The 25,339-nt window shown below is 37.0% G+C and overlaps 1 protein-coding gene across 1 annotated transcript; it reads right to left on the bottom strand.

The window, feature by feature from the left end:
- Positions 1-229: 229 nt before the first annotated feature.
- taf2 (TAF2 RNA polymerase II, TATA box binding protein (TBP)-associated factor) lies at positions 230-25,253 on the bottom strand. Its single transcript, XM_055164134.1, has 27 exons — positions 24,783-25,253; positions 24,440-24,494; positions 24,063-24,223; positions 23,864-23,982; positions 23,493-23,634; positions 23,089-23,320; positions 22,559-22,743; positions 22,260-22,373; positions 18,694-18,793; positions 17,866-17,951; positions 17,650-17,785; positions 17,067-17,221; positions 16,742-16,856; positions 16,514-16,623; positions 16,336-16,401; positions 15,703-15,829; positions 15,461-15,586; positions 11,847-11,987; positions 11,286-11,396; positions 10,940-11,133; positions 10,715-10,854; positions 10,200-10,269; positions 9,876-9,985; positions 5,142-5,371; positions 2,946-3,110; positions 2,545-2,647; positions 230-2,068 (listed from the first exon to the last, which is right to left on the bottom strand). The coding sequence occupies exons 1-27, from the start codon at positions 24,830-24,832 to the stop codon at positions 1,776-1,778; spliced, it is 3,636 nt and encodes a 1,211-aa protein (XP_055020109.1). The 5' UTR covers positions 24,833-25,253; the 3' UTR covers positions 230-1,775.
- Between the last annotated feature and the right edge of the window lie 86 nt (positions 25,254-25,339).

The raw sequence follows: 25,339 nt of genomic DNA on the forward strand, positions 1-25,339 counted from the left end.
AACTGTAAAAAAATATGTATTTTATGTGATCCAAATTATTTAAATTAATAGAAGTACTGTATATTATTGACAGTCATTTGGGTTTTGATTTTATTCCTGCAGAATATATTTAGCTGGGGACCATTAAAAATTGAGGTCAGATAGTTTCAAATATGCGATCCCTTCAGCAGTGATGCCAAAGCAAACTAAGAGACTGCTGACAAAACAAATGAAAGAAAATTCAAAACGATTGTAAGTACAAAAATCTCTTTAATCAACAAATTGGCAGAGTATTAATAAAACCACATTAATATGACTCATTTGAAAAGTACAGTGATCTAAAGGGGAAGGAAATGTCTTTAGCAGAAACTCCAGGTACTGTCCAGTTCAGACAACGTTTCAAACTGCAATCCATCATTTACCTCAGACCACGGAGCTTCGGCAGGGACTATGGTTCAGGCGACGGGGGACGTGGAGTGGTATCTGCGCTGAGGGGGGCGCTATAAACCCAACCGTGTGTTTGGACAGAGGCGAGTGCGGTCAGAATGCCTCAGACAGCCTGGAAGCGGTGTTAAAAGTGCACGAAATCCAACGGGGCAAGCGTCGAGTGCATGTATGAGAGTGAGTTTTTACCTTTTTAACAGTGCAGCCTCAGTTTTAGTAGGTATTTGTGGGGCCCTGGTCAGACATGTATTACAGCGTGCTCCTGATGGCACCACAAGGGGTTGGCTGTAGTCTGCTCACACCTGCCGCTAACATGTGTCCAAACAACATCACATCTCACCTGCCACTCATTACCAAATACAGATGTTTTGGGATTGCAAACCAGTTTTTCCTTGCATGAATCTAATTTTTAGATAAGAATTTTAGTTTTTTTGTGAATGTTTAATACAGTATCCACATAAATAAGTCCTATAATGTTGTTACATTGTCTAAAACACTGTGTTTTGTTTCTTTCACACATGTTTGTGTAATTCCCACCTTGTGATGTCATATGAAGCAATTAGTTTTCATGTTAACAGCTACCTTTTACCTTTAGTTTAACAGAGACTGGCAGTTCCAGGGCTGAAATCATACAAATGATTCCAGAGAAGGTATACAGAGTTTAAAAACACAGTGGAGCACTTCCTGCATAACCATAAGACATAATAAGGTGGAACTGTGTTTTTCATTTGAGAGAACTCAGAACTTAGGCTAAATATGCATGGTTTTATGTGTTAAACATGTGTGAATGAAACAAAACACAACTGCAGTTATGTTTTTGATGAAGAAACACAACATAGATAAGAAACATAGATCAGATTGCCCTATATAAGCCCTTTAAGAAGTTTGCATATTTTTAAGAGTTAGGGTTTGCCTTGTACAAATATTCTGAGTCTCTCTTTGTTTTGTTGAATTATTGGACTTTGTTGAGTTTCTGTCCAAAGTTATTTTCCCATACCATTTTTAACCATTTTATGAGTACCTTAAAAGGTGTACATTTCAAACAACATCCAGAGGCAGCTTTGTTGTGCTATGGTGTAATTGTTGACAGAAAGACTCTTGAAATAGCAGTCTTAATTTAACATCCACTTTCCCATTCACAGTAATATAACAATTGTGGTGTCCTGAAGCCGCTAAGATGTACTGTTATTTTTATACCAAAGCTGGCCATTTGGAATCTGTTAGTCAAAGTTGGATATTGCTGGATACTAAACACTGGGAGACTGGAGGTAAAAAACTGTTATTTACACTTAACATGTCACCATTATGTTCTAAATACTCACAGCTGATTACTGGAGCCCTGACTTCCCTCTTCAGTCAGAAAGCGATGGCGATCTGAGGGAGCGTCCACTGGCAGGGCTGTTACTGTAGATGTGTGCGTTGTCTCGGTCTTTGTCCTTGTCCTTACTCTCGTGTTTGTGCTTATGTTTATGCTTATGCTTGTGTTTCTTCTTCTTCTTCTTGTGTTCGTGGTGGTGGTGGTGGTGGTGGTGCCCGTGATCGCCCCCGTGCTTCGAGGAAGAGGAGGTGGTCTCTTTGGAGAAGACTGGCGCAGGTGTAGCAGGCATCGACAGCATGGATTGTTCCACTGACGGAGGCTCTTTTCCTGGACAGGAGGTAAAATGGTAAAAATCAGTAGGCATAAGTCGGTGCTAGAGGTTTATTTTCTGTCTTTTCTATCTTAATCTCTTTTATGTACTGTGGGCAAAATATGTATAAACCAAAATCATTTGAAAATATATTGAAAAATTGTTTTGACATGTCCCATCAAATAAACTCTTTGTACACATGTTTTTTTTATTAAAGTCACAGTAACTGACTATATTACATGCATGTTGTTTTATTCATTTTGGTTGTTTTTATTGCACTGAGAAAAAAAACATAAAAAACAGTGTCTCCTCTTATTTGCTTACTTGGCTTGGAGCCCCCCCCCCCCTCCTGCCAGTTTCCATGAAAATGTTGTTCCTTCTAAAGTGTGGTTTTATATTTCCATGGAATCATGTACTAGCGGGTGACGGCCACATCTAGAAAGTTACTAGAAAGTTATACTGTACCTTTAAATAGTGAATGGATTTTTTTTACCTGGTGTAGAAGGTCTCTCCAACAGATTCAGATGATGATGAATGAAAGCCTGGCTGTCATGGACTGTCTCCATGTCAATATCTTCATCCTCCATTGCGTTGAACTAAAAAGAAATACCACAATTTGTATTTATTTTCTCATAAATTTGAGACTTATTGGAATTCTTAAGTTGAGCACACTGAAATCAACACATTTTTCCCCAAGAATCTTTTTCAATGAATACCAACAAACTGATCACACCTATCTAGAAATACAAAACACCCACTACATTGCACTCTTTTGTCATTCTGGGCTGTAGTTTGCCATGAATCTAATAAACCAAAGAAATCCAAAAACATCAAAACAAACCATAACATTGAATTTACTGTAAACATTTGGCATCGCCCAGACACGGGTTTTACCCTGATCTTGAAGCGTCCTCCTCTAGCGTCATCGTCCTGTGGCTGCAGTACCTGTCCGGGCTCGGGGGGTGAGCCTAGGGGAGTTTCTGCTTTCCTCTTCAGCCCTGGAGGAGGCTGCCCCACTCCACATACGCCCAATGACACTGGGTCAGGCTCCTCATCCACCTGGAATAGGCAAGGCAAGTTTATTGGTATAGCACAATACATAAAAATGCATAGCACACTCCGATGGCCAATGTCCAAAAGATAATTTTTCTTGAAGGCTTTTGGCCGAAACGTTATTAAAAATAAAAAAAAAGCTTTAGGACATCGGCCAGCTGAGTGTGCTATGCATTTTTTCACTTTTAAATTGCAGCTCCTTGCATTTGCTCCTTTACAAGAATTTTGGTGAGCGTTTTCTGTTTCATTTGATAACACAATGTGTACACAACGTAATTCAAAGTGCTTTGCAGTAGAGATTGACCAATATGGGTTTTGACCGATCAATTACAATGCAGTTCTGCCATTTTGGGCTGAAATTGATGATTTTCCAAAAATTCTGTCATTTAAATTAACTATAAACTTGCCCACAGACCTTTTTTTTAACCACAAAACTATAAGAAAGCTGTGTAGTCACATTTTGATCCGTTGTCTCCTTGCACTAAACCTTCATGTGTATTTTTTTAGGCAGCAGGTCGAGCAAAACTAAATATCAGCCTGTGCTAGAGATTTAAGGCCAATGGCTGATGTTAAGTGCAAATATCTGTCTATCTCTACTTTACAGAATAAGAAAGACATTAAAATCACAATACTGACAAACCAAAACATAAATAATCATCATAAAATTAACATTAAAAGAGAAGAAGAGAAGAAGAATAAAAACATTGAAGTCATATGCACAGCTAATACACACACAAACTAATGTTACTGAAAGTGTCATGTTAGCTAAGATAAAATTATGTAACTTGAAAGTTTAGTTTAGTTTAGGTACATGTATGTCCTCAAACTGAATACAAGACTATGCAAATACAACTCATTCTGACCGGTCTAATAGACAGGAGCAGGCATTGATAAAAGTTGTAAATACTAGTATACAGCTGGATAGACATACTGTACAAGAAACTCACAGCATGATCTTTCTGGCATTTTGTCCAACATTATAATCAGTGGGATGATTTTTACAGTGATGCAATGAGAAACAGGTCCAGCCAAATAGAAATGGCAACAGCGGAAAACCCAAGATTATATATCAGCGTGCCATCTACATGTTTGAATGCACAATCTAGCACCAGAAAATATAGACCACCATGCAGAGACCCCCTTACATCACCTCTGGCTCCCAAACCAATGAAACCTGAGTGCCTCTGTGATGTCATTCAAAATAATGTTTATACTACTTTTCTTATGATTTACATTTGAGCTCTGTAGGTCATGAAATTTACACTACGCTAATCTGACGGTGCAATAAACCTTTACGAGGCAAACAGTGGTGTGGCTCATGTGGACTGGCTCATGAGTGTCAATGCTAGCTTAAGACTTTTACTCAATAATAAACCCCTGAAAGTGTGGAATTGGAACTGAACTGACTGTTATTTTGTTAATACTTTAATTGTGATAACAAAACATATGCAAGTATGTGTGCTTAAATAGAAAAACAGTTTGCATTTCCTCACAAAGATATTTTTACAGTTTTGAAAAGGGGGAACTATAGATCATGATACTTTATTTGGTTCTTTTCTATTCTTTCTTCTGTTCTAATTTCTATTGATAACACAGAACGCACTATATAACATTTTGCTACGTATTAGGTGAGAGGAGTTGTTTATGTAGACAACTGACATATTGACCATTCGGGAAAATATATTACCGTATATTAAAAAGGTGCAATATTGAAAGGTGCTATAAAATTGACTCTTAAGAGCTCTGGGTCATGTTAGAATGTCGTTAGTTTCTGTAATCCTGCATTATTAGTCTGTCTACATCTCTAAAGCTCAAAATGCTCACCGTGTGATGTCAGGAAGCAATAGTTTTCAAGCTAACAGCTACCTTTTACCTATATTATTAACTAGAGATGGGCAATTCCAGGGCTGACATCATTCGCAACTGATATTACCTGTGAGCTCCTGCCATAGTTTTGCATGCCTCTCATATTTTGCCTTTTACCTTTAAGAAATGAAATCCATATTTACACTTGAAATAAGCCATTATTAAACTCACAGTGGTATAGCTCATGCCGACTCCATGGATACCGATGCTAGCGGGCGTGTCTATGACGGTGGCTCCACCCAGCTCAGGTTTGATGGTGGGGTTCAGAACGGCTTTCTTCTCCTTCAGGTTCAACACGAGGCCCAGCTCAGGGAGCGGCAGACACGAGGGGCGGGTCAGACCAAACAGCGTGTAGTAAAGGTTCACCGCATCGCAGCGCTGTCTCCAGTCATGAGAAGTACCTGGGAATGGACAAAACAACGCAACATTATCTCCATGAGTCTGACAAAAGAAAAGTGTATAATAAAAGCCATATGCAAAAACTCATGATAATGTAAAATATTATATTATATAAAACAGCATTCACTTTTTATCTTCCAAAAATCTTCCAAAAATTATATTAAAAGGTGCATTGTGTAACTTTTCTGGTTGGAAGTCCGTCAGCTTTTCTCCGTGCTGATGTTATTACTTTGTCTGGAATGTTTCACACAGTATGATATTAAACCTTTCTATTTTCACAGAGACTAAACTAGACCAAGTTACAGGTCAGATCTGTGGAGAGGAAAACCTGCTCATAGTCAGAATGCCTGTTTTTCTAGGTATTTTTAAGCAATAAAATCAACTGCAACTGACTAAAAATAATACTTAAAATTTTTAAGTATTACAATTATTTATTTTTAATGTCATACTGTGGAACATTCCAGGCAGACATATCCATAGAAACAAGCAGGTGATGAAACCCCAACCTCGTATGCATTTTTTTCCCCCCATGTATTTTAGCAAAATTTGTCTTCCCTCAGATAAATTGTATAAGCAGCCCTTCAGGTCAAAATAAGCCAAATTATGAAGCATTTATTTGTCTTATAATCTTTGTTGTTAAAATCACTTAAAAATAGGATGATATACAAGATAAGTGAGGAATAACTTTGGACCACTACAAACAATATAAAAAATAACCTAGGTCTGTTTTTAATGTCTTTAGACAATAAAAATAAGGTATAGTGCCTTTAAGTGCTAAAATTTGCCAAACTTTTTATACACACAGAAGAGAAGCCCATTTCCAGTGATTTGATAAACCACAAATGTAATGTCCAATCATGCGGTACACAGTGGACTTAATAGATTATAGGGTCTATTTCATATTCAGGCAAAAAATTCAGCTAGTCAGTGGAATCTACATTTTGTGTTGTAAAAGACACCCTCAGAATTCAATAAACACAAAGAGACATTACATTTGAATTGCTATAAACCTTAACGGTATATTCAATCAAGATACAATTTGCCAACTGTAAAAGGAATAGAGTAACATATGAACTGAAGCAGACAAAACCCAAAATGAACGGCTAGGAAAAAGCAGTTAGAGTGAGATACAATAACGCAGTAAGCCAACAACCACATATGTAGTTTTTACAATCCCTCAGCCATTGTAAGGAAGGATAAATATATGAAGATAAGCGTCTCTGTGTGCCATTGTGGTATTAAATGTCAGGTTATTTGAGTTGGTAATGACTTGGACAGTGTATGTCATTGGTCTGGGGCTAACACAGGGGGCAACAGACTGTGTGGCTTTGGCTTCATGCAAACTCTATGGATCTTAACTGCACTGACCTTGAGTCGGTTGAAACTTCATCCAGTGCATGTCTGTTTTACACATGGGGGGTTGTGGTTAGCGGAGAAATGAATATAATAACTATTTTAGCATGCTATTTAAGGCTACCACACTGGGGGCCCATATATCTAAACTGACAGACATCTACAACAATTGAGTTCAAGTTAATTAGTTTATCTTTTGTCCTTGTCAAGTCAATGCATTAAAAATATGTTGCCACAAGCGTCATTTATCCCCTAACTTTGTAAAATCGTGGATATAGTGTATTGTTGTAACCTTATTTAAATTGGCAGAGCGAATGAGAGGCCTAGAAAGACACCTAAGACCCCCAGTATAAGAAAGTGAAACATGAGTAGACAATGGGGAGCAAGACCCTGTCAATGAAAAAATCCAGGCAATAAAATGAACCTTGGTGGTTGCATATGAGGGTTGGGAAAATGCCGAAATAATTCAGTTACAGTAAAACAAATCATTTATTGTATTATAAAGAGGCAATGCACAAAACAAAATAAGCCTAGAACTCTTTAGGTAACCACATGTTTTTTTCTCTTATTATGAAAAATATTCTTTGTGAACGTTTGCATGACCTTGATCAAAAGTGAAACTAACAACACTGGTCTCTGTCAATTTTCAGTTTAATTTTCTGAAATTTTGGTAAGTAAACATCATCACACCAATGCTAACTAACGATAAATCTCCAATTTTAAAGGTCCTATTTTACACAAATTTGTGAGCTTGTGAGCTTTAAGACATAATAGAATGTTTTTAGCTCATCCAAAACATACCTGGAGTTGTGTTTTGTTTAATTCACACATGTTTAAGTAACACTTTTATTATCAGTCTGTCTACATCTCTAATCAAAACAGAACAGATCAGATCAAATGCTCTGTTCCACCTTATGATGTCAGTTTTAAAGTTCACAGCTACACTTTAACTTTAGTTTAGTAGAGATTAGCAATTCCAGGGCTGAAATTATCCAAATGATTCTAATCAAGGTGTATGGGGTTTACAGTGGGGCACTTCCTGTATTAACACATCACACGGTGGAACAGTAACTTCTTGAGTTCTTTTTAAAGACAATGCAGTAAAGTGTATTTACCTTGTTGACATGTTTCGGCTGCTAGCTGTAAGCCATCTTCAGAACTGTCACCAGTTGCAGCTAGCAGCCGAAACATGTCAACAAGGCAAATACACTTTACTGCATTGTCTTTAAAAAGAACCCAAGAAGTTAAAGTATATAAAAAGACAAAATGAACATCATTGGCTTAAGGTGGAACAGTGTTTTTCGTTTGAGAAAAGAACTCTGCCTAAATGTGCAGGTTTGTGTGTTAAACATGTGTGAATGAAACTCAACACAACTCCAAGTATGTTTCTGATGAGGAAACAATATTTTAACAGAGATCAAAAATAAAGTAATATGGGCCCTTTAAAAACTGTAATTGAATACAGACGTTTAATGCCATACTGTGAAATATTTCAGCAATAGCAACACATGGAGACAAGTAGGTGGTAGTCCCATAGCCTGTATCAGAAAAGTTACATAGTGTACCTTCAATTCAACATTCTTTGACTAACTGGAATGCATTAAAGGAAAACGCTTGTATACTTGAACGGTTCTAATCATAATCCAAACAAGATAAATTAAACTTTCAATCCAATAACACATACCACTGCCTCTACCATATGTATAGTACGCAATACATATTTAATAATGCCTATAAAAATACAAGCATTAACATTCATTCAAAAGTATTCTGTCACTGTAGTGTGATAGAAATATTTATCAGTGACCCAGTAGTGTATCAGGTCATTCAACAGCTTTTTTTGTTGAAATGACATGACCTCCACTTCGACCAAAGCCCTTTTTGCCTTTTTTGAGACCATGTTATAGAAAGTTAAAGCTCTGGAACTAGCAGAGCCCAAAGTATTATTTAATTTTACTCAAAAGTATAAAGGCCCATTTTCTGATCAATTGAATTAAGTTGAATTAAGTCTATGGTTAGAACTGTTGAACGTGCATGAAGTGACCACTATCCCTGTGTGTAACTGGGTTGCCAATTTGTGGTTGAATTCTGCACACAGCGCAGGGTATTAGTACTTTTTAATGAGCCACGAGGAAAAACAAAGCTGTAATTATGAGAGTTAAATAAACAAAGCAGACACGCATTTAGCCAAAACCTTTAGTTCATTTGTTGGGTTTTGAGCGGAGCGTGCAGCCTGCAGGAGCCACTATGACCAAACCTGGAGTATGGGGCCAAAGAGACCAGCTCTATAAAGCCAGGGCATATAACGATGTGCCACATTTGGTTTAGACTCCACTGACTACAGAAAAGAATCCTCACACATGGTTTATTTTACTGACCATAAGCAACAGCACTTTCTACAGGGAAAATACAGGTTTTTAAACAGGTCCATTACTGCTTAGTTTGCTATTCAAGTTAAAACTGTTTTTAAGGAGAGGTTCAATTCATCCATTATCCATTGTCAATAGAGCAGCTAACAAGAAATTTCATTTACACATGATTTCTTGTCATGGCACCTTAACTTTAAAATTACCTCACAATCTTGTAGTGACATCAGGCTGGGGTGTTCTACATGTATCTCTATGACTGTTACCACAGAGACATTGGCAAACACTGACAAAAAAGTTTAAAGATGGCTATGATCAACGGTCCTGTTTAGGTGTTTGCTATTTTATGTGTAAGAGACTTCTTTAAACTCACCTGTTGTAGTTTCAGCTAAACCTGAAAAAAGCTGTTTCTGGTCAGATTGTGTTAAAACACAGCTAAAATCAACATCTAATAGAGCTTCAGATTGATTATTAGTATCAGTTAGCATCACACCCCCAGGGAATGATGATGACATCAGCTGCAAAGTATCGATAAAGAATGCTGCACCAATTGATCATTATAAAACCTCCCCTTTACGATCTGGCTTTTAACTAGTGCTACTACTTTTGAAATGTCTAACCTTCTTCTTCGTTTTTAAGTGTGCTGTATAAATAAAGTGGCTTAGCTTGGCTAATACTGACCATTAAAAACGCACTTAGGTTATACTGAGAACAGAATAGATGTCAGAAGGCATAAGATAATGGTATGTCAGTGATATAAAATTAATTTAGGACTTGAGTGTCTCACCAGAGTTCATGAGTTTCCAGAGCTGGTCGACCAAAGCTTCATTACACAGGACTGAGTCTGACGTTCTTGTGAAAGGAGGATTTTTACACAGCATCCCCAAAATCCTGTGCCTGAATGAAACAGAATAGAGTTAAAACAGCAACACCACAATGATTCAGATAAGACACTGGAATGATGAGCCTACGAGCATAGTATGTTTGAGCTACAGCAGTGAAAGACAAATAATGTGTAAAACAAAAACATAGCAACGGTGATGCAATAATACGACGAGATGGGAACATGTACCAAACTTAAAAATCTACACATAATATTATACTTACTGACCTGACATAATGAACTGGATCATTTTGAACCATGTCAAGCAGCCACTGCAGCTCTGTTGCACTCTGCTCAACTAAAAGACAACACTGCAAGTCATTTCTGTAAACTATAACCATTAAAATGTTGATGTGTGTTGTTTATTATTTATTATTATTGCTGCATAGAATGTAGCCTATAGGCCCACTGAGTATCTGTTTGTCTCCATAGAGATGTTATTGCTTTGCCCAGATTGTTTCACAATATTGTATTAAACATAATTATCCCCATGGACACAAGCTTCAGCTGACGCAGGTTACAAGTTTATCTATGAAGAGGTCACCTTATTCACAGTAAAAGTTTTTTTTTTTTTTTTTCTTGGAATAAAAACACCTTTAATTGAATAAATGCCAGTAAGAGTTAATGCCATACTGTGGAACATCCCAGGCAAAGAAATAATATCTCAGTGAAGTCAAGTAGACTGTAGGCAAAAACAATTACAGTGGAAATGAGGCAGCTGTCATCAGTGTAGCAAGTCAAACCTCTTGTATAGTCTATGAGAGCATCCAGTGCAGCCACCCGGACATCCACAAAGTGTCCGTACTGAGCGTAGGACTTAAACAGAGATGGATCACTGGGAATATGACCATTTTTCTGCAGCTCACGAATCGCTCGAAGACAACTGGACAACACAACAAAAAATATTGTTAAATCCTGTTACACACAATTTCACAGCCAAATTTTATACCTGACAGTGATTGTGATACCTGACAGTGATTGTGTTTCTGAAACTGGGCAGTAGTTTTTCCATGTTGAGGAACCGTGTGATTTCCTCCAGAATGAGACGAACATCAGGATTCAGACTGACCACTGTCCGGGCCTCGTTGTTAATGCTAATGGCTGGTGTGAGCGAGTTGGTCAGAGCTTTTATCAGATCTGCTCGGTAATAGTTATCTGAAAACTGCAACAAAAGATAAAAAAAAAAAAAAAAATGTTTGAAGAGATGAAGTATTAATTTATAAATTTGCATTGTAATTCTGATCACAGAACATAACTTGACATTCTGCATGCAGTACAGTAAAATGTGTATGGCAATGTGAAAGAGGTCTTTACCTTGTTCTTTCTGTTGTCATTATACTTTATAAGGTCGAGTATGAAGTTGAGGACATCTTTAGGGCAGAGGTTCTGGACATCTCTGAGTAAAGCCATAGCAACAGGCATTGTCTGAAAACAAAAGAAAAATTATACTATTAAACAAACTCTGAGGGTTTCCCTGTGAAAGAAATGCTGTTTGCACAACAAACGTGTGGCTCTTTCATTTACATTTCCAATAAAAGTGCACTATACTCTACTTTTTAATTCATTAATTGGTTTTGCTTATAACATGCGATTAATCGCTCGAACTCATGCGATTAATCGCGATTACAATTTTTTATTTTTGCCCAGACCTAATAAATAATGATCAAATCTTTTTTTTTGGACATATCGCCTATAGGCCTTGTATAAGTCTTGTTTATTTGTTTAAATCCAAGCCATTAGATTCTACTAATTTCTCTAAAATAATGCAGAACACAACATGAAAGAAAGTGAGAAGCCACGTCGTCCAAGTGGAAAAAGCCTGCGGTATAAAGTGCCCTGTCTGCGTGTGCCAGTTCATTGGTCTGTGGGATGTACCTTTTGCAGGAAGTAGCTCTGAAAGTTGATGAAGTTGTTAGTTTTTACGATGTTCGGGCAGCTCTTGCAGCAGAACATCCTGGTAAACAAGGACTTCATCGCTGGAGGACCCTGCCACGTGCTCATCATGGAATTTGCAATCTGTAACGAGAAAAATGTATGACAAAGAAGTGTAGCCATATAGTATATGTAGTATAGTATGTAATCCATATTTCTAAAAGAGATTTAAAGAAAATAATTAATTACTATGGAAGTCTAAAATAACTAAGTCTCAGATAACAGTGATATTGCATCAAAAATAAGACATAAAACTAAATAAGTGGGATCATCTCATACAACTACTTTAATTCATAAAAGGACAGTATTCCCATACTTGATCATATGATATGATAAAGGTAATGATAAAGGATTACTTGAATATGTTCTCATCAAGTCAGAATAAAAAAAAAAAAAGATATATCAGTTTAAGCACATGCCACGAGATTAGGCTTGTCACAATAATACATTTTGAAGTGAGTATAGATGATAAAGGATAATACTGAAACCAAATCATAAAGCAGAATTATCCTAAAAAAAATATTCTAAATCTACAATAATGTAAAAAAAATTTACCACAATAAATAAAAACAGAACACAACACTGAAGTAGTTAGTTTGTATGTATAATAAGTCAAAGAAGTTTATAATTCAGCCTTCTACAGCTCATATCTCATCATAGTAATGAAAAATAACCAAACATTTCCCACTAATTCAAAGAAAAAGTACCCATGATAAATACTGTCCCTCAGAAATTATTGTTCCATCTATAAGTAAGTAGTAATTATTGTGATGGGCCTACACAAGATAAAAAACAAGTGTATAAAAACTTTTTTAATGCTCAAAATTCCTCAAAATGTAGTCAGAAGTGAAAAATGTCATGTGATTCTAATATACCAAAATATGCCTTGTTAGAAAATATGTTTTGAGCAACGCCTTTCCTATGTTTCACGATGAACACAACACCAATCACAACACCAACTTTCCACAGGTATTCAAGCAGCGGCTCCAGCGGTCTTTGGTCCTACGCAGGATATTGGAGATTTATGTAAATGTGGTAATACAGGGGCTAAGGGTCAGCGCCACAGGATGTAGTCATTTGGGAAGGTAAACAGAGGGGGGCATGCACGCCGGGATGTTTTTGCATGTGTGTGTTCATCATGACTTCTGAACATGAGTTTGATGTGTTCCTCCCTTTAGGCTATACTCCACAGTTCCTACCAATAACAAGCAAATTTAGTCTGTCCCGGCCAATCATAGCGCACGGTCCGTGAGGGTTGAAGTCATATTTCATTTTGTGGTTGGGGCAGAGTATGCAAGTCCTTGTTTATGCGAATGGAGCCTGTATGTGGAGTATATACCAAAGGCCATTACGGAGGGAGTCTGTCGAAGGCTCCGCAGCCAAACACAGCAACTCAGTGAAACAGTGAAATGCTGCCATTGCGACCAGCTCACAGTTTATCATGTTGTGAAAATATTGATTCAGGTGGAAGTTGAAATAGCGGAAATCCAGGGGGGGTTAAACCTGGAAAAGGCCAAAATCCAGACAATCACGAGAAGAGAGAAATTCTTTAAGCCCAAGAATAGTATTATTGAGGTTTCAGTACAGTAAGGGTTAACTGGTGGGCAAGCCATAAAGAATGTTTTTATACCTGGAGTTTCCTTATATAATACCTATGTTTTTGGCTTTTAGTCAGATTCATCCATGGTTGATTACTTTATTATTTTAATCTTTACAAGAATTATTTGATGGTTTAGGAGAGCATTCCTTCAGTCATGTGACTCCCCTGAATACTAGCTGTTTACATTACATTTACATTGGTTGTGAGTATGTTTTACAAGGTACTAATATGAGCATAAGAAAGTGAGTGTACAGGGGACTGCCTAACACAGGGATGCCCAAAGTTGTTGTTTTTTCATAGAGGGCTGCATATTGAAAGACAGTCCATGTGGAGAGCCACAGACTGTGAATAATACAGTGAATCAGTACCACCACAACTTCATTCACTGTCAGAAAATGTTTAGTTATTTAAATGACAATGATAGACGATTTAAAAAGTAGTAGTAAGAAGTACTTCACAGGATAAAGTGGGTCAATTTATCTGAAAGCTTGAGGGCCAAAAAACATTAGCCTGAGGGCCACAGTTGGCCCCTGGGCCATCATTTGGACAGCCCAGGCAACACATGATTTTTAAAGGTCATATTCTATCAATTGATTCAAATTCGGTTTACCTTGCACGATAATAGTCTCAGGATAATCTGTGGGAATTACTGAATTTATTTTTAAGACAAGAAATATATAAGATATTAATTACTTTTACGGAAGAATTGTATTAATTTATAAAAAAAATAAATAAAAAAATAAATAAATAAAGTAAAATAGAAATTGAGACATAGTTACAGATAATATGGTTTTATGATTGGACCACTCTGCTGATTAATATTACATTAGAGGAAGTCAATATCACAAATAAATAAGTCATACTTTTGCACAGCTGTGTGAAGTCCTCAGCTGGACTCCTCCATCTCCATCTCTCTCTCTCTCTCTCTCTCTCTCTCTCTCTCTCTCTCTCTCTCTCTCTCCATACATCATTCACCAGACCTCCCAAAACTCATACAGTCGCCCTCGGGCCTCACTTCCTCTTCCTCTACTTCCCTGCATACACTAATCCATGCAGATTACTCCCGGTACACCTTCACAGCTCCACCTGTCTGCCAAGATACAAATTCCCACTCCTGCCTTCGTATTTACCTAGTGCAAACTTTAAAATTTTAGTATTCAGATATTCACTGAGTCTTGCTGCCCTATTTCAAAACAAGTTATATGTCAGAAATATTCAGCCAAAATGCCAACAATAAAGAAAAAATAAAGATTTGTATAAACTGTTTCTAGTCCTTTCATGGAATACGGTAATTTAAAGGACACAGGTGGAAAATGGGTTGGGTCCCTGTAAACTAGTGTTGTTCCGATACATTCCGATACATACATTGGGGCATCCGATCCGATACCGATACTTGACCTTAGTGTACTCGTAGATACTGATACAAGTCTGAAACCACCTAGTATGAAAAAGTAGACTAAAGCTACTCACTATTGTTACAATACAAGAGCCTGTAAAAAGACGCTCATTCTCAGAGCACATAATTATGCAGAGGAAATAAAGTCTGAGTTAGAGCTGATGCCACTGTTATCGGGCTGCACTGTCTACAGAGCAGTTTTTCGACTAAGTTGAGCGCCCACACCAAAGGCGAAAATGGAGACATTAGAGAGGTAACACACTTTATGTTATTATTAGCATGTTTTAAGTGTCTACAAAGCCTCCACAGTCTATTTAACCAGTTCTGGGCATTAGCGGTGTAAACATCAGGCACGCTTGTTGTATTTCATTGAGGAAAATACAGTGTAGTAGGAGATCGGTGAGTACTTGCCAATACGATACCTGAAAAAATGTGCAGTATTGGAGGTTTTGCTGATACCAGTATCGGTATAGGAACAACCATACTGTAAACTTAACTACATCTAAGTGCCATATACAGATCCCTGCAGCTGCATGGCCATGAGCATACTAATAAAGGTACCTTAGACAGGCAAAAGCAGGCTTGCATGCGGACTTTGTAGAAGCACTGGTCCTGCTCCAATATGTCCGTCAAAGCCAGTCTGGAGGCAGGAGTTGGAAACTTCTCCAGCGCAACAATGGACTCAACCTAAAACAAATAGATTTTTCACTTTTACTTGTTTTATTCCACCAACTGCCAATTAAGTGACTAAAACTATTATAATAACAAGAGCAATAGCAGTACGAGTATAATAAATTGTCAACCTGTGCCACCACATCCCTCTCATATCGGAGCTGGTACTGCCACATGAAATCTGCTTGTTCAAATTCAACCTTCCTCAAAATGGACATGTCTGGATCAATGCGGATCCACAGGAGAGGGGAGTCAGCACTGAAAGGAAAAAAAAAAACTGAACATTGAACTAGTAGCTCCCTTTCCAGGAATTATTTGATTCAAAAGAAAATCAATGGCAGTGTCTTGTTCAAGAACATGACAATTAAAGATGCACCGTGTAACATTTCTAGTGGAGGGTCCACCACCTGCATGTCTCCATAGAAATGTTATAGCTTTGCCTAGAATGTCCCACAGAATAGATTAAACCTATCGATCACGAGGGAGACAAGCAGCTTACAGCGCTACACTACATTAGAAGTCAGATCTGTGGAGAGTCTCCCCTATTTATAGAAGGAATGTACGTATGTTTGAGCAATACACCTGTAATGAATAAATGCTAGATGAATATATTTAATGTCATATCATGGAAAATTCCAGGCACACATCTCCATAGAGACAAGTAGGTAGCAGACCCTCCATCAAAAAAGTTGTACAATGCACCACTAAATGAGGTTTTACCATACATTTCATTGTTTGACTTTGCAAAAACTGCTAGTACTTACTCCATAGCAGACAAATCCATGTCCACTTCTTCTCCATTCATCAGAGGAATCTTTTTCTTCTTGTTCCTGCAGAAACCAAATTCAATTGTGACATTATTTCCCTTAAATCATAACAAAAGATGTAAAGATGTACTAGTAAAGATGTAAAGTGGATGTTATGTGATTTGTATGAGTGCACCTTCTGCTCTTGGAGTGGCAGGGGATGTCATGCTTAAGGCTGTTCTCTTCTATCTGCAGAGTGTGGTTGAAGGAGCCGTCTAATTCCTGCACAGTCACCTTAATAGGACCCTATGGCAAAACAAGGCAAAACAAGGAATAACAAGAAACTGATACAAGAAAACTGATCCTCCACCAAATGTACAAAAATATTAGTAAGACAAAACAGTGCATTCTTCATAGCACTCACCACATATTTCTGAGTTCCTGACGAAGTGTAGTCCTGACGGATCTCCAGCTCCAAAACATTTCTTTTCCTGTTGAAGGCAAAACTGCCAAAGAATTTCACCACACTGCTCTGGTCCCTGAACGCCACTAAGTTAAGACAAAAATGTACAAAAACTAGACTTAAAGCCAACAGACTTAAAGCTGTACTGTGCAGTTAGTCCAGTGGAAGGTCCGTCATAGTCTCCATGGATTTGTCTGATCATCACTATTGGGGCGTTATATAAGCAATAAGCGGCCATGTTTGATAAATGCATTTTATATTCAAACATTTGAAGTTCAAAGGATACACCCATTGTTTGATGAGGGGTCCTATGTCTTTGCCTGAGACGTTGGAGATGGATTTGAGAAAAGCATGGGTGGACAGCAGCATTTGGCTCCACATGTGGCTCTGGTATTTCTGTGAGGACGCAGTACTGGCCAAACTCAAGAGCTTGTTGAAGACCTACAAGAGACAAAGTGTGAATATGCAGGCATGTCAGGACAACAAATATGGACATGCCATGTAAGAAAATAAGTATGATGATAGACAAAGAGCAGATTTAAACAAGAAAACATATTCTAAATGTACAACATTGTTAAAAAATATGAGCTGCAATAAATAAATAGCAAAATTAAAACATTTAGTTAAATAATTTGTATCAATAATGAGTCATAGAAGTTATTTATTCAAACTTCTACAGCTCAAATCATACCATAGTACAGAAAAATAACCAAAGTTTTCCCACGAGTGCAAAGAAAAAGTACCCACAATAAATACTGACCCCCAAAAATGATTCATTAAGTCAATATAGTAATTATTGTGACAGTCCTATTAATATTTCTATATCAAAATATAAAAAAATCTCACACATTCAGAAATCTCAGCAATACCTGTAACATGAACTCCATACTGATGCGGTTTTCAATTAGCCTCATCACAAGGTGGGCTTTACACTGGAACATTTTGAAGTATTCCCAGGACAGTGTGTGTGGATGTTTGATGGAGAAGTGAAGGTGAGGAGTTGGACTACAAGAGAACAAACAAGAATGTCAAAATGGTGTTTATTGTATATTGAATAAAAGTAACGTACCATGTTGTATACTTACTTGTCTTTCTCTTTCCCTCCCCCAAAGGTTGGATGCAACAGAACACCTCCCATCTTGAGCTCATATTCAACTATCCTGTCAAGCTCCTGGGAAATGCAAAAATGAATGGACTTATAGCTAGACACCATGCAGATAATAAAGGTTTTAAAATATTTTTATTTATAGTTTTATTTGAACAATTATAGTCAGTTTGACCTTTTCTTTTTGTATTTTTAGATTTTGCCTGGATGACAAGATTCCATGCAACATTATTAATACATCAAATCTTTTGATCAATGCAAAAACAAAGTATATCCCAAAATAGCATACTGAATTCAAAGTTATAAAGTAATGTTAAAAAGTAAAGTACAGTGATAACAATATCTAAGATTTCTATAAACACAGGTGTTTCAAATATGAAAGTGGAGCTGTCAAAAATATCTAAAATTAGATACTAATTAATATTAAAACTAGTATTGAAACTAGATACTCAAAAAAGCCATATTCACAGGACAGAAATTAACCTTTCCTGAACAGAATTTGAATAGAATTTTTAAAATGATCTTGAGCTGTATCAGAATAGGTATAAGATCACAGAGACTAATACATGCCCATGGACTACTATAGCATCTACCTGGATGATTGAGAGATTACAGAGACATAAGACCACATGGTAATATAAAAGAAAGTACTATGACTTAATATTGAAAATCACATTCTAATGTCAAAATAAAAGTATTTTTTATTATCATTGTGGTATCGGATTCAGTATTGAGTATAAAGTCTATTCCTTAGTATTGAAATACAGTGTGAAATATTTGTAAGGTGACAACACAATACGCAAGTTACCTGTTTGATCCAGTGCCTGTACTCATTGACTCCAAAGGTCTTCTTCAGGTAAAGGCCATAGATGTACCCGGATATGCCTTTTAACACCCACTCATCAGCCCTTCAAAACCAAGAAGCACATGACGTTAGGCAGCCCATGCTTTCATTTATGCTGCTATAAAACATGATATTGATTTATGCTTGGTTTAGTATTCAGTGCCACCCACAGTTCACAAAGGCATCAAGTCACTCAAAAATCATTGCTTGTACTGCCATGACCTTTTATACTGTGGTGAATATGTGGTTTGCTCTGTAATATTTTGTATATTTGAAGATTAAGAGAAAGATTTTGTTTGTTTTTTTCTTGAAATAAAGTTGGCAATGCATTTTAACACAGCTTTTAAAGTGATCAGGTTGTAAAATGGTGGCAGAATAATCAACATTGGTGGGTTTACAGCAGACAGCTCCCTAAATCTCCAAAAGCTTTTGTGGTTTTGCTGCTTTAACTGAGTGTGCTGTGAACACGAACTATTTTGGTTCTTTCTTGTCAACGAAGCCTTAGTTTATTTTGTCATTCAAAAACACACAAGTGAAGATTCATATACTTTTCTCAATAACATTTGAAAGACTCTGCCAGAACTATTCTAAGACCACAAACAGATATTGTGCTGACCATACAATTACTAAATTAAGGTGTCATATGTTCCAGTTGAAAAATATTAGAAATGCGTAGGTTGGTCCATGTCTTAAAAGACTTTTTTCAGCTCTACTACCACCTTGTGTTAAGCTGTATCTCTGTTCCTCCAAAATATATACTAGCAAAGTGTTCTAAATAAATGCTTAGTAGTTGCAAGTTTGATCGCAGCGTCCATAACATTCAGATCATAAGGACTGAGATGGTGTAGTTGTGTAGAAGTGTATTTATCCAGGAGTGATTCAATGTAGAGAAATTTCATCAGTGGTCATCTGGAGTCTGTTTTTGCGATCAAGTCAAGCGTTTCGGCTCCCACCCAGAAGCCATTTTCAATTGATGGTACTGGCTTGAAGCACTGGGAATTTGTCCTACTCTGAAGTCCAACCCCGAAGGAAGGAGTTTCATGAGGATTGTTCGTGATAGCAACAAAACTGTAACTTGATGGGCAAATTGCTACAGCTGTACTTTCTCAAGCAAAATAAAGTTATAATAATAATAAAGGTTGTGCTGTGAATGCAAATACAATATCACAGTGAAATCACAATTAAAAAATCGTTCAGCTTTACAACAAAACCAAAAGCTTAAAATGTACTTAAAATATTGCAGATTTTTACCACTATATAATTTTCAGCTTTTCTTGAACAACACAGCTAAACATAAAGCTGAACTGAAAGTGTGGCCCATGTATTAAGTTTGAAAAAGAGCAGAACTTCTTGGTGCTGTCGTTTATGGTCATGACACACTCCTGGCAGCAGCCTGTTTTCAATTACAGCCCCCACTCGCCTCTTTCTCTGATTAATTGCTCGCAGACAGCGCCACGCTTCCTTCAGAATCAAAGAACAGCAATGTTAGTGGGGTCTTTTCTGACACAACATTAGGCCCTCACCAAAACAAGGCCCCACATCTGAAGAGATTTTGGAGGTCAGAGAGCAGAGCAGAGGCATCTCGCTCAATTTCTCAACTGTTGTATGAGCAGCGTGAGAATGAGGTAAGGTAAACTAATGAGCTTTTTAGCGATATAATAAAAAATAGGTGGCATATCTTATCTTGGTATTTTTCTACTTTCTTTTGTCTGACAACATAATTTGAAATGTCAAAAGTGAGTTACAAACAGGTCAATACATGTTTACATGTTTAATTTTTTGTGTGTGTGTTAACAGTGTTTTGAAATGTCAAGTGGTGAAACATAAACTAGAAAAGCACTCAGAGAGCGCAGACCTCCGCCAAGGACTACCCCCATTTTTTATATAAATTGCGATAAAATCAGTCTTCTGGATCAGATCCGGATTAGCCTTTGGAATATGAAAGAGGATCCCATTGTCCATCCCTGAGTCAAATTTCATGGGGTTTGATCAATAATTAACTGAGATATTGAGAAACAAAATTTTTGGCCCCATTTACCACAATGTTAACTAAAATTTCAAAGTGATCCAGAATCCAGGATTTCTTCCAGATCACCCCCCAAAATTAAATCAGTTCTTCCTTTTCACATTTCCAACAAATCCTGAAAATTTCATCAAAATCGGTCCATAACTTTTTGAGTTATGTTGCTAACAGACAAACAAACAAACAAACAGACAAACGCCGGCAAAAACATAAGTACATTATGTAATAGGAAGGCATGCTATTACATATTTTACCTCACTAAAACAGGGGATCAGAATAAACATATTTAATGAAGTCTGGTCAGAAAATGTAATACTTTGGGCACATCTTGTCTAGAATTCTTCATTCTTCACAAATTGAAATTTTATGTACAGTTTTTCTTACAATAATGTTGAACTTAAAAGTGGTAATGTTATTGTATGTGGTGTATTAATCCAGTAGTCCAGAGTTGGACTGGCTCCTGAGTCTGACCTGACAAATGAGGTTAGCCTTGTTGTAAATCTCTCATCACCTGCTTTATACACAACAACTTCGGGCCAAATGTTACAACACCATGAAAAATTTAAGGCCATTAAAAGGAACTTCTCAAAGGCAAAATGGTTCTCTGTAACTGGTGAGCATGATTCACACCAGCAATTATTTCAATTCCAGTTCATCAACGTTTTCTCACTTGTAAAAGCAGTAGTTCCCAAACATCACATAAGTGACATTTGTGCCCAGAAAGGTTTGGTAAGGTCTGGTAATAAACAAATTATGCTAGGGCTAACTACACTTTTTACACTACACATTTTTTGTTTACCACCAGTGTGGAGTGAATGAAAAATGTATTATTAAGAGCTTTAAGCATATTCAGGTGCAAAAAAATCCAATACATTATTATTAATTATGATATCAAACTTATGGTTTTACCTGGACTTGAACTTTTGAAATAAATAGACCATTTAATAATACTGATTTAGTCATTTGTAATGAGATGAGGACTTTCCTTCACCCAGAAACATCCCAAAAGGTTATTTCACTGTCAGTCAATAGGTTGCCTGAAGTTACTTGTGTTTATTTTGACAGAACAAATTGGAGAAAAAACATACAGAAATTAGGCAATTTTCTGAGCTATTAAACCTGCTTTTAAGTTAGGAAATACTCACTGAGAAGTAAGGTATGAGTCAGGCATATTTTGGTATGAATAACCCCTAAAATAACTAGTGTTTCCAGTACTGTGGTTGGTGCAGGGCAGCAGTTACAGCTATGTAAACAATGATGTCATACAAGCACTGCTTTGTTTCTGAATGAGATATTTCTAGATTTAGGTAGCGACAGTGGCACAATGGGCAAATTGCAGAAGCAACACTGAGACCAATGATTATAAAGAAAATGTGGCCTTTGTGGATCCCATGCTTTAGCAACAGACAATGCTTAAGTAAAATATATATATATATATTTTTTTTTTTTTTTCTGCCTGAAACCTTCACCTGAAGTTTTATTGATTGAAATTAAATGTTGAGCTCACCAAGACATCCTGGAGATGAAGCAACCAAAGAACTGCTGAGCCAAAGCCTGGGCCAAACAGCGACGGGTTAGAGGGGTCTGGTCAATGATCATGGCACTGTGCAGCAAGTTGGTACTAAAACACAAACAATGAGCATTAAAGAGATTACTAACTCTGTTCATTTCAAAATCATATAATCAAGATCACATCAGTGAAGAAATTAGTAGCATGGTTCAGGATAATTCATTATGTGTTTCTTCTTTTGTGTAAATAATTCAAATGTATTGTAAAACATGAGCATATGTGTATTGTTTCTTTACCTGAAGATGCTCATTGAGGCATAGGAGGACACTTCCACATAGGCTTCATCTACAAAGACTGTCTTAAAACAGGCATATGGGTACCGACACGTCAGAATTTCTTCATAAAACTCAAAAATCTCATGAAGGTACGACATGGAGTGCTTGAGCAGAGGCAACAGCTGAGGCAGGCAAAAATGGGTCACCTGTAAGACCAGACAAGATAGAGAAGCAAATTAGTACACCTTTTCAAAATAGAACACTGTTGTATTATTTATAAAATTACTTTCATATTATTTTATGTTTGTTGTTGCTAGTTTGTTGCATTTGGTGCTTTTAGGGGTATTCAAAATCAATCTGTCTCAAACTGTTTCATTTTTGCCAAGGCTTTATGGCCACCTAGTGGCCAAAAGTCTGCTTCACCATAAACTGCTGTTGCACTTAATATGCTAGGTTAGGGTTCAGTCATGTGTATTATTATTATTGTTTTACATGTGCTGGCTAACATCATTCAAAAATGGTAGAATATCATATTGGTCATCAATACCAACCTCATGCATGTAAGGATCCACCAGAATTTCAAAAGGCCCCACAGCCAGAGAGATGTTAGGGGCTGCAGTGGGGATGGGTAGGACGTAGTGAAAAGTCTTCTTTCTCATGTCATGTGTGTAGATGGTTTCCAGCAATTCTCCACAGGAAACAGCCACCATCGAGGCATCAACAGTGAATTCAAGCTTCCAGGTACACAGCTCAGAGTAAGAGTCCACACAGGGAAACCAAAATCTGCAGATATATGACATGACTCAAATTAATGTTATAAAAGTATTTATTTGGAAAATATATAGCTAAAATGTAGCCATTTACAACTGCTCTCACAATAAAATATAGTGCACAAATCAAAATTTGTGCAATAATTTTGTTATCATTGGCTAACTTATAGAACACTGAAACACACCTGGTGGAGTTCTGGTATCCAAATGAAAATACATGAGCTGCCCTCTCAGCCATGCTGCCCTCCACATCAGGGACAACAAAGTGGAGTCCTCCTTTAGGCTGATCCAGGGAGAATTCTATGTAGACCTTTAAAACCTTCAAATCTAGAAAAACAAAATCAAGCATGTATCACTCGAAATACCTAAGCCTGTTGATTTGATGTAATACTTTGTATTCCGTGCTAGCACATTGAGATACATAAATCAGTAAATGTAACCTTCACAAGGGTAAGGTTTTACTATTTAACTTAACCTTGTTCTTTAGACACATTCGGTAACATTTAATTAAATGAAATGTTATACATGCATGTTATACAGTGTGTATATCACTAACCATCTCCTTGCTTCCAGAGCTCAGAAGGAACTTTGATGACCAGCTCCCCGTGTCCAGCATCAGGGTCCACTGCACTGACTGCTGCTGTGTAGGCACTTGAGAAGTAATTTAGGTTCCTCCTAGAAACACACAGAGGAAGATTGTAGGTTAATGTTATGGGGTAAGAGTAATAGAAAACATGCATAAAATTTAAACTCACTGCTTGGACTCATGGTGACAGACTTCGAGCGTAGGGTCATTGTAAATAAAAGGAGCCTCCAGATCATTGACTCTGACTCGGTAGATCCGGCATTGTTTGCTGTTAAGCTTGATCCTGTTGAGGTTCACCACTGTGGGAAAGATGGTCAGCTCTACATAGCCCTGCAAGACGTAAGTAAGAACATCTGAATAAAATGTAATAAAAATTATAATGGGGGATCATTCCACTACATTAAACAACTGCAACAATAGTCTGTGTGGGGATATAAGGGCTCCAATAGTGATGCACATTTTTATTATTTATACTGTTTACTTGGCATAAGATGGGCCAGTGGCAATGACATTATAATAAAAATAAAAGCACTACGTTGTACTCACAATGACAGATTTCCTCTGGAAGTTGATGTTGTTGATGCACACCGTCTGATGAGTCGTATAAAGTAATACAAAAGATATGTCACTAATTTGAAAATCCGAGCCATAAAATGTATTACAAGTAATCAAATTATGGTTTATCAAAATTATCTTGAGTCTTTTCTAAGAGTTATTCTAATCATTTTATGCAAGATTTCATTCGTTCATACATTTGCAGTGGTAATACTAATTGTTAGGGCTATACCACAGTAAGTAGCGGTTTGTTATTATTGGTTAATCAGCTGCGTTATAAGAACATATAGCCTAACATGTTAATCATTGGACATGAAGAGATAAAAATACTTATAATTTAAAGGGACGGGGGCTCTCAAATCCTTTATCCTTTTTCCTGTTCATCTTCACCGGTGTTTTGATTGAAGTTTCACAAAGCCATAACACAGCTCCGTAGACTTCTTCTCCAAAACGCTACAGGATACTCGCTTGCTCACTCCAGTAAAATGAAACAACTATCTTTATTAAAGTTGCAGAAAAATCAAAATGCAAACACTACCAAGTAAACAAATGTTGGGTAAAGAAGTTTAAAACTAGGAAATGAAGCAAGAATGAGTTGTTGTCAAAGCATCTTATTCAGCGACATTCATTCAATGCTTTCCACTGCTAACGCACGAATATTAACGTGAAGACCAATGAGGCCGCAAACTATTATGTAGAAAATGTATCCCAAAAGATCACACGTCTATAACAGGAGAACATCTAAACATAGGAGAAAACCTCCTCTCGGGCTGCTCCGAGCGATGTGACTGCAGCAACAAGGGGACTCGCCATTTTGTTTTGTAACCTTTGACCTCCCGCCTAAAGACATAGCGTTCTTCGAGATTCAATTTGAAGCAGCAATGTGTTATT

This window comes from Boleophthalmus pectinirostris, unplaced genomic scaffold (assembly GCF_026225935.1).
Source record: "Boleophthalmus pectinirostris isolate CB_2022bp ecotype Guang Dong unplaced genomic scaffold, ASM2622593v1 HiC_scaffold_6, whole genome shotgun sequence".
NCBI classification, from domain to species: domain Eukaryota; kingdom Metazoa; phylum Chordata; class Actinopteri; order Gobiiformes; family Gobiidae; genus Boleophthalmus; species Boleophthalmus pectinirostris.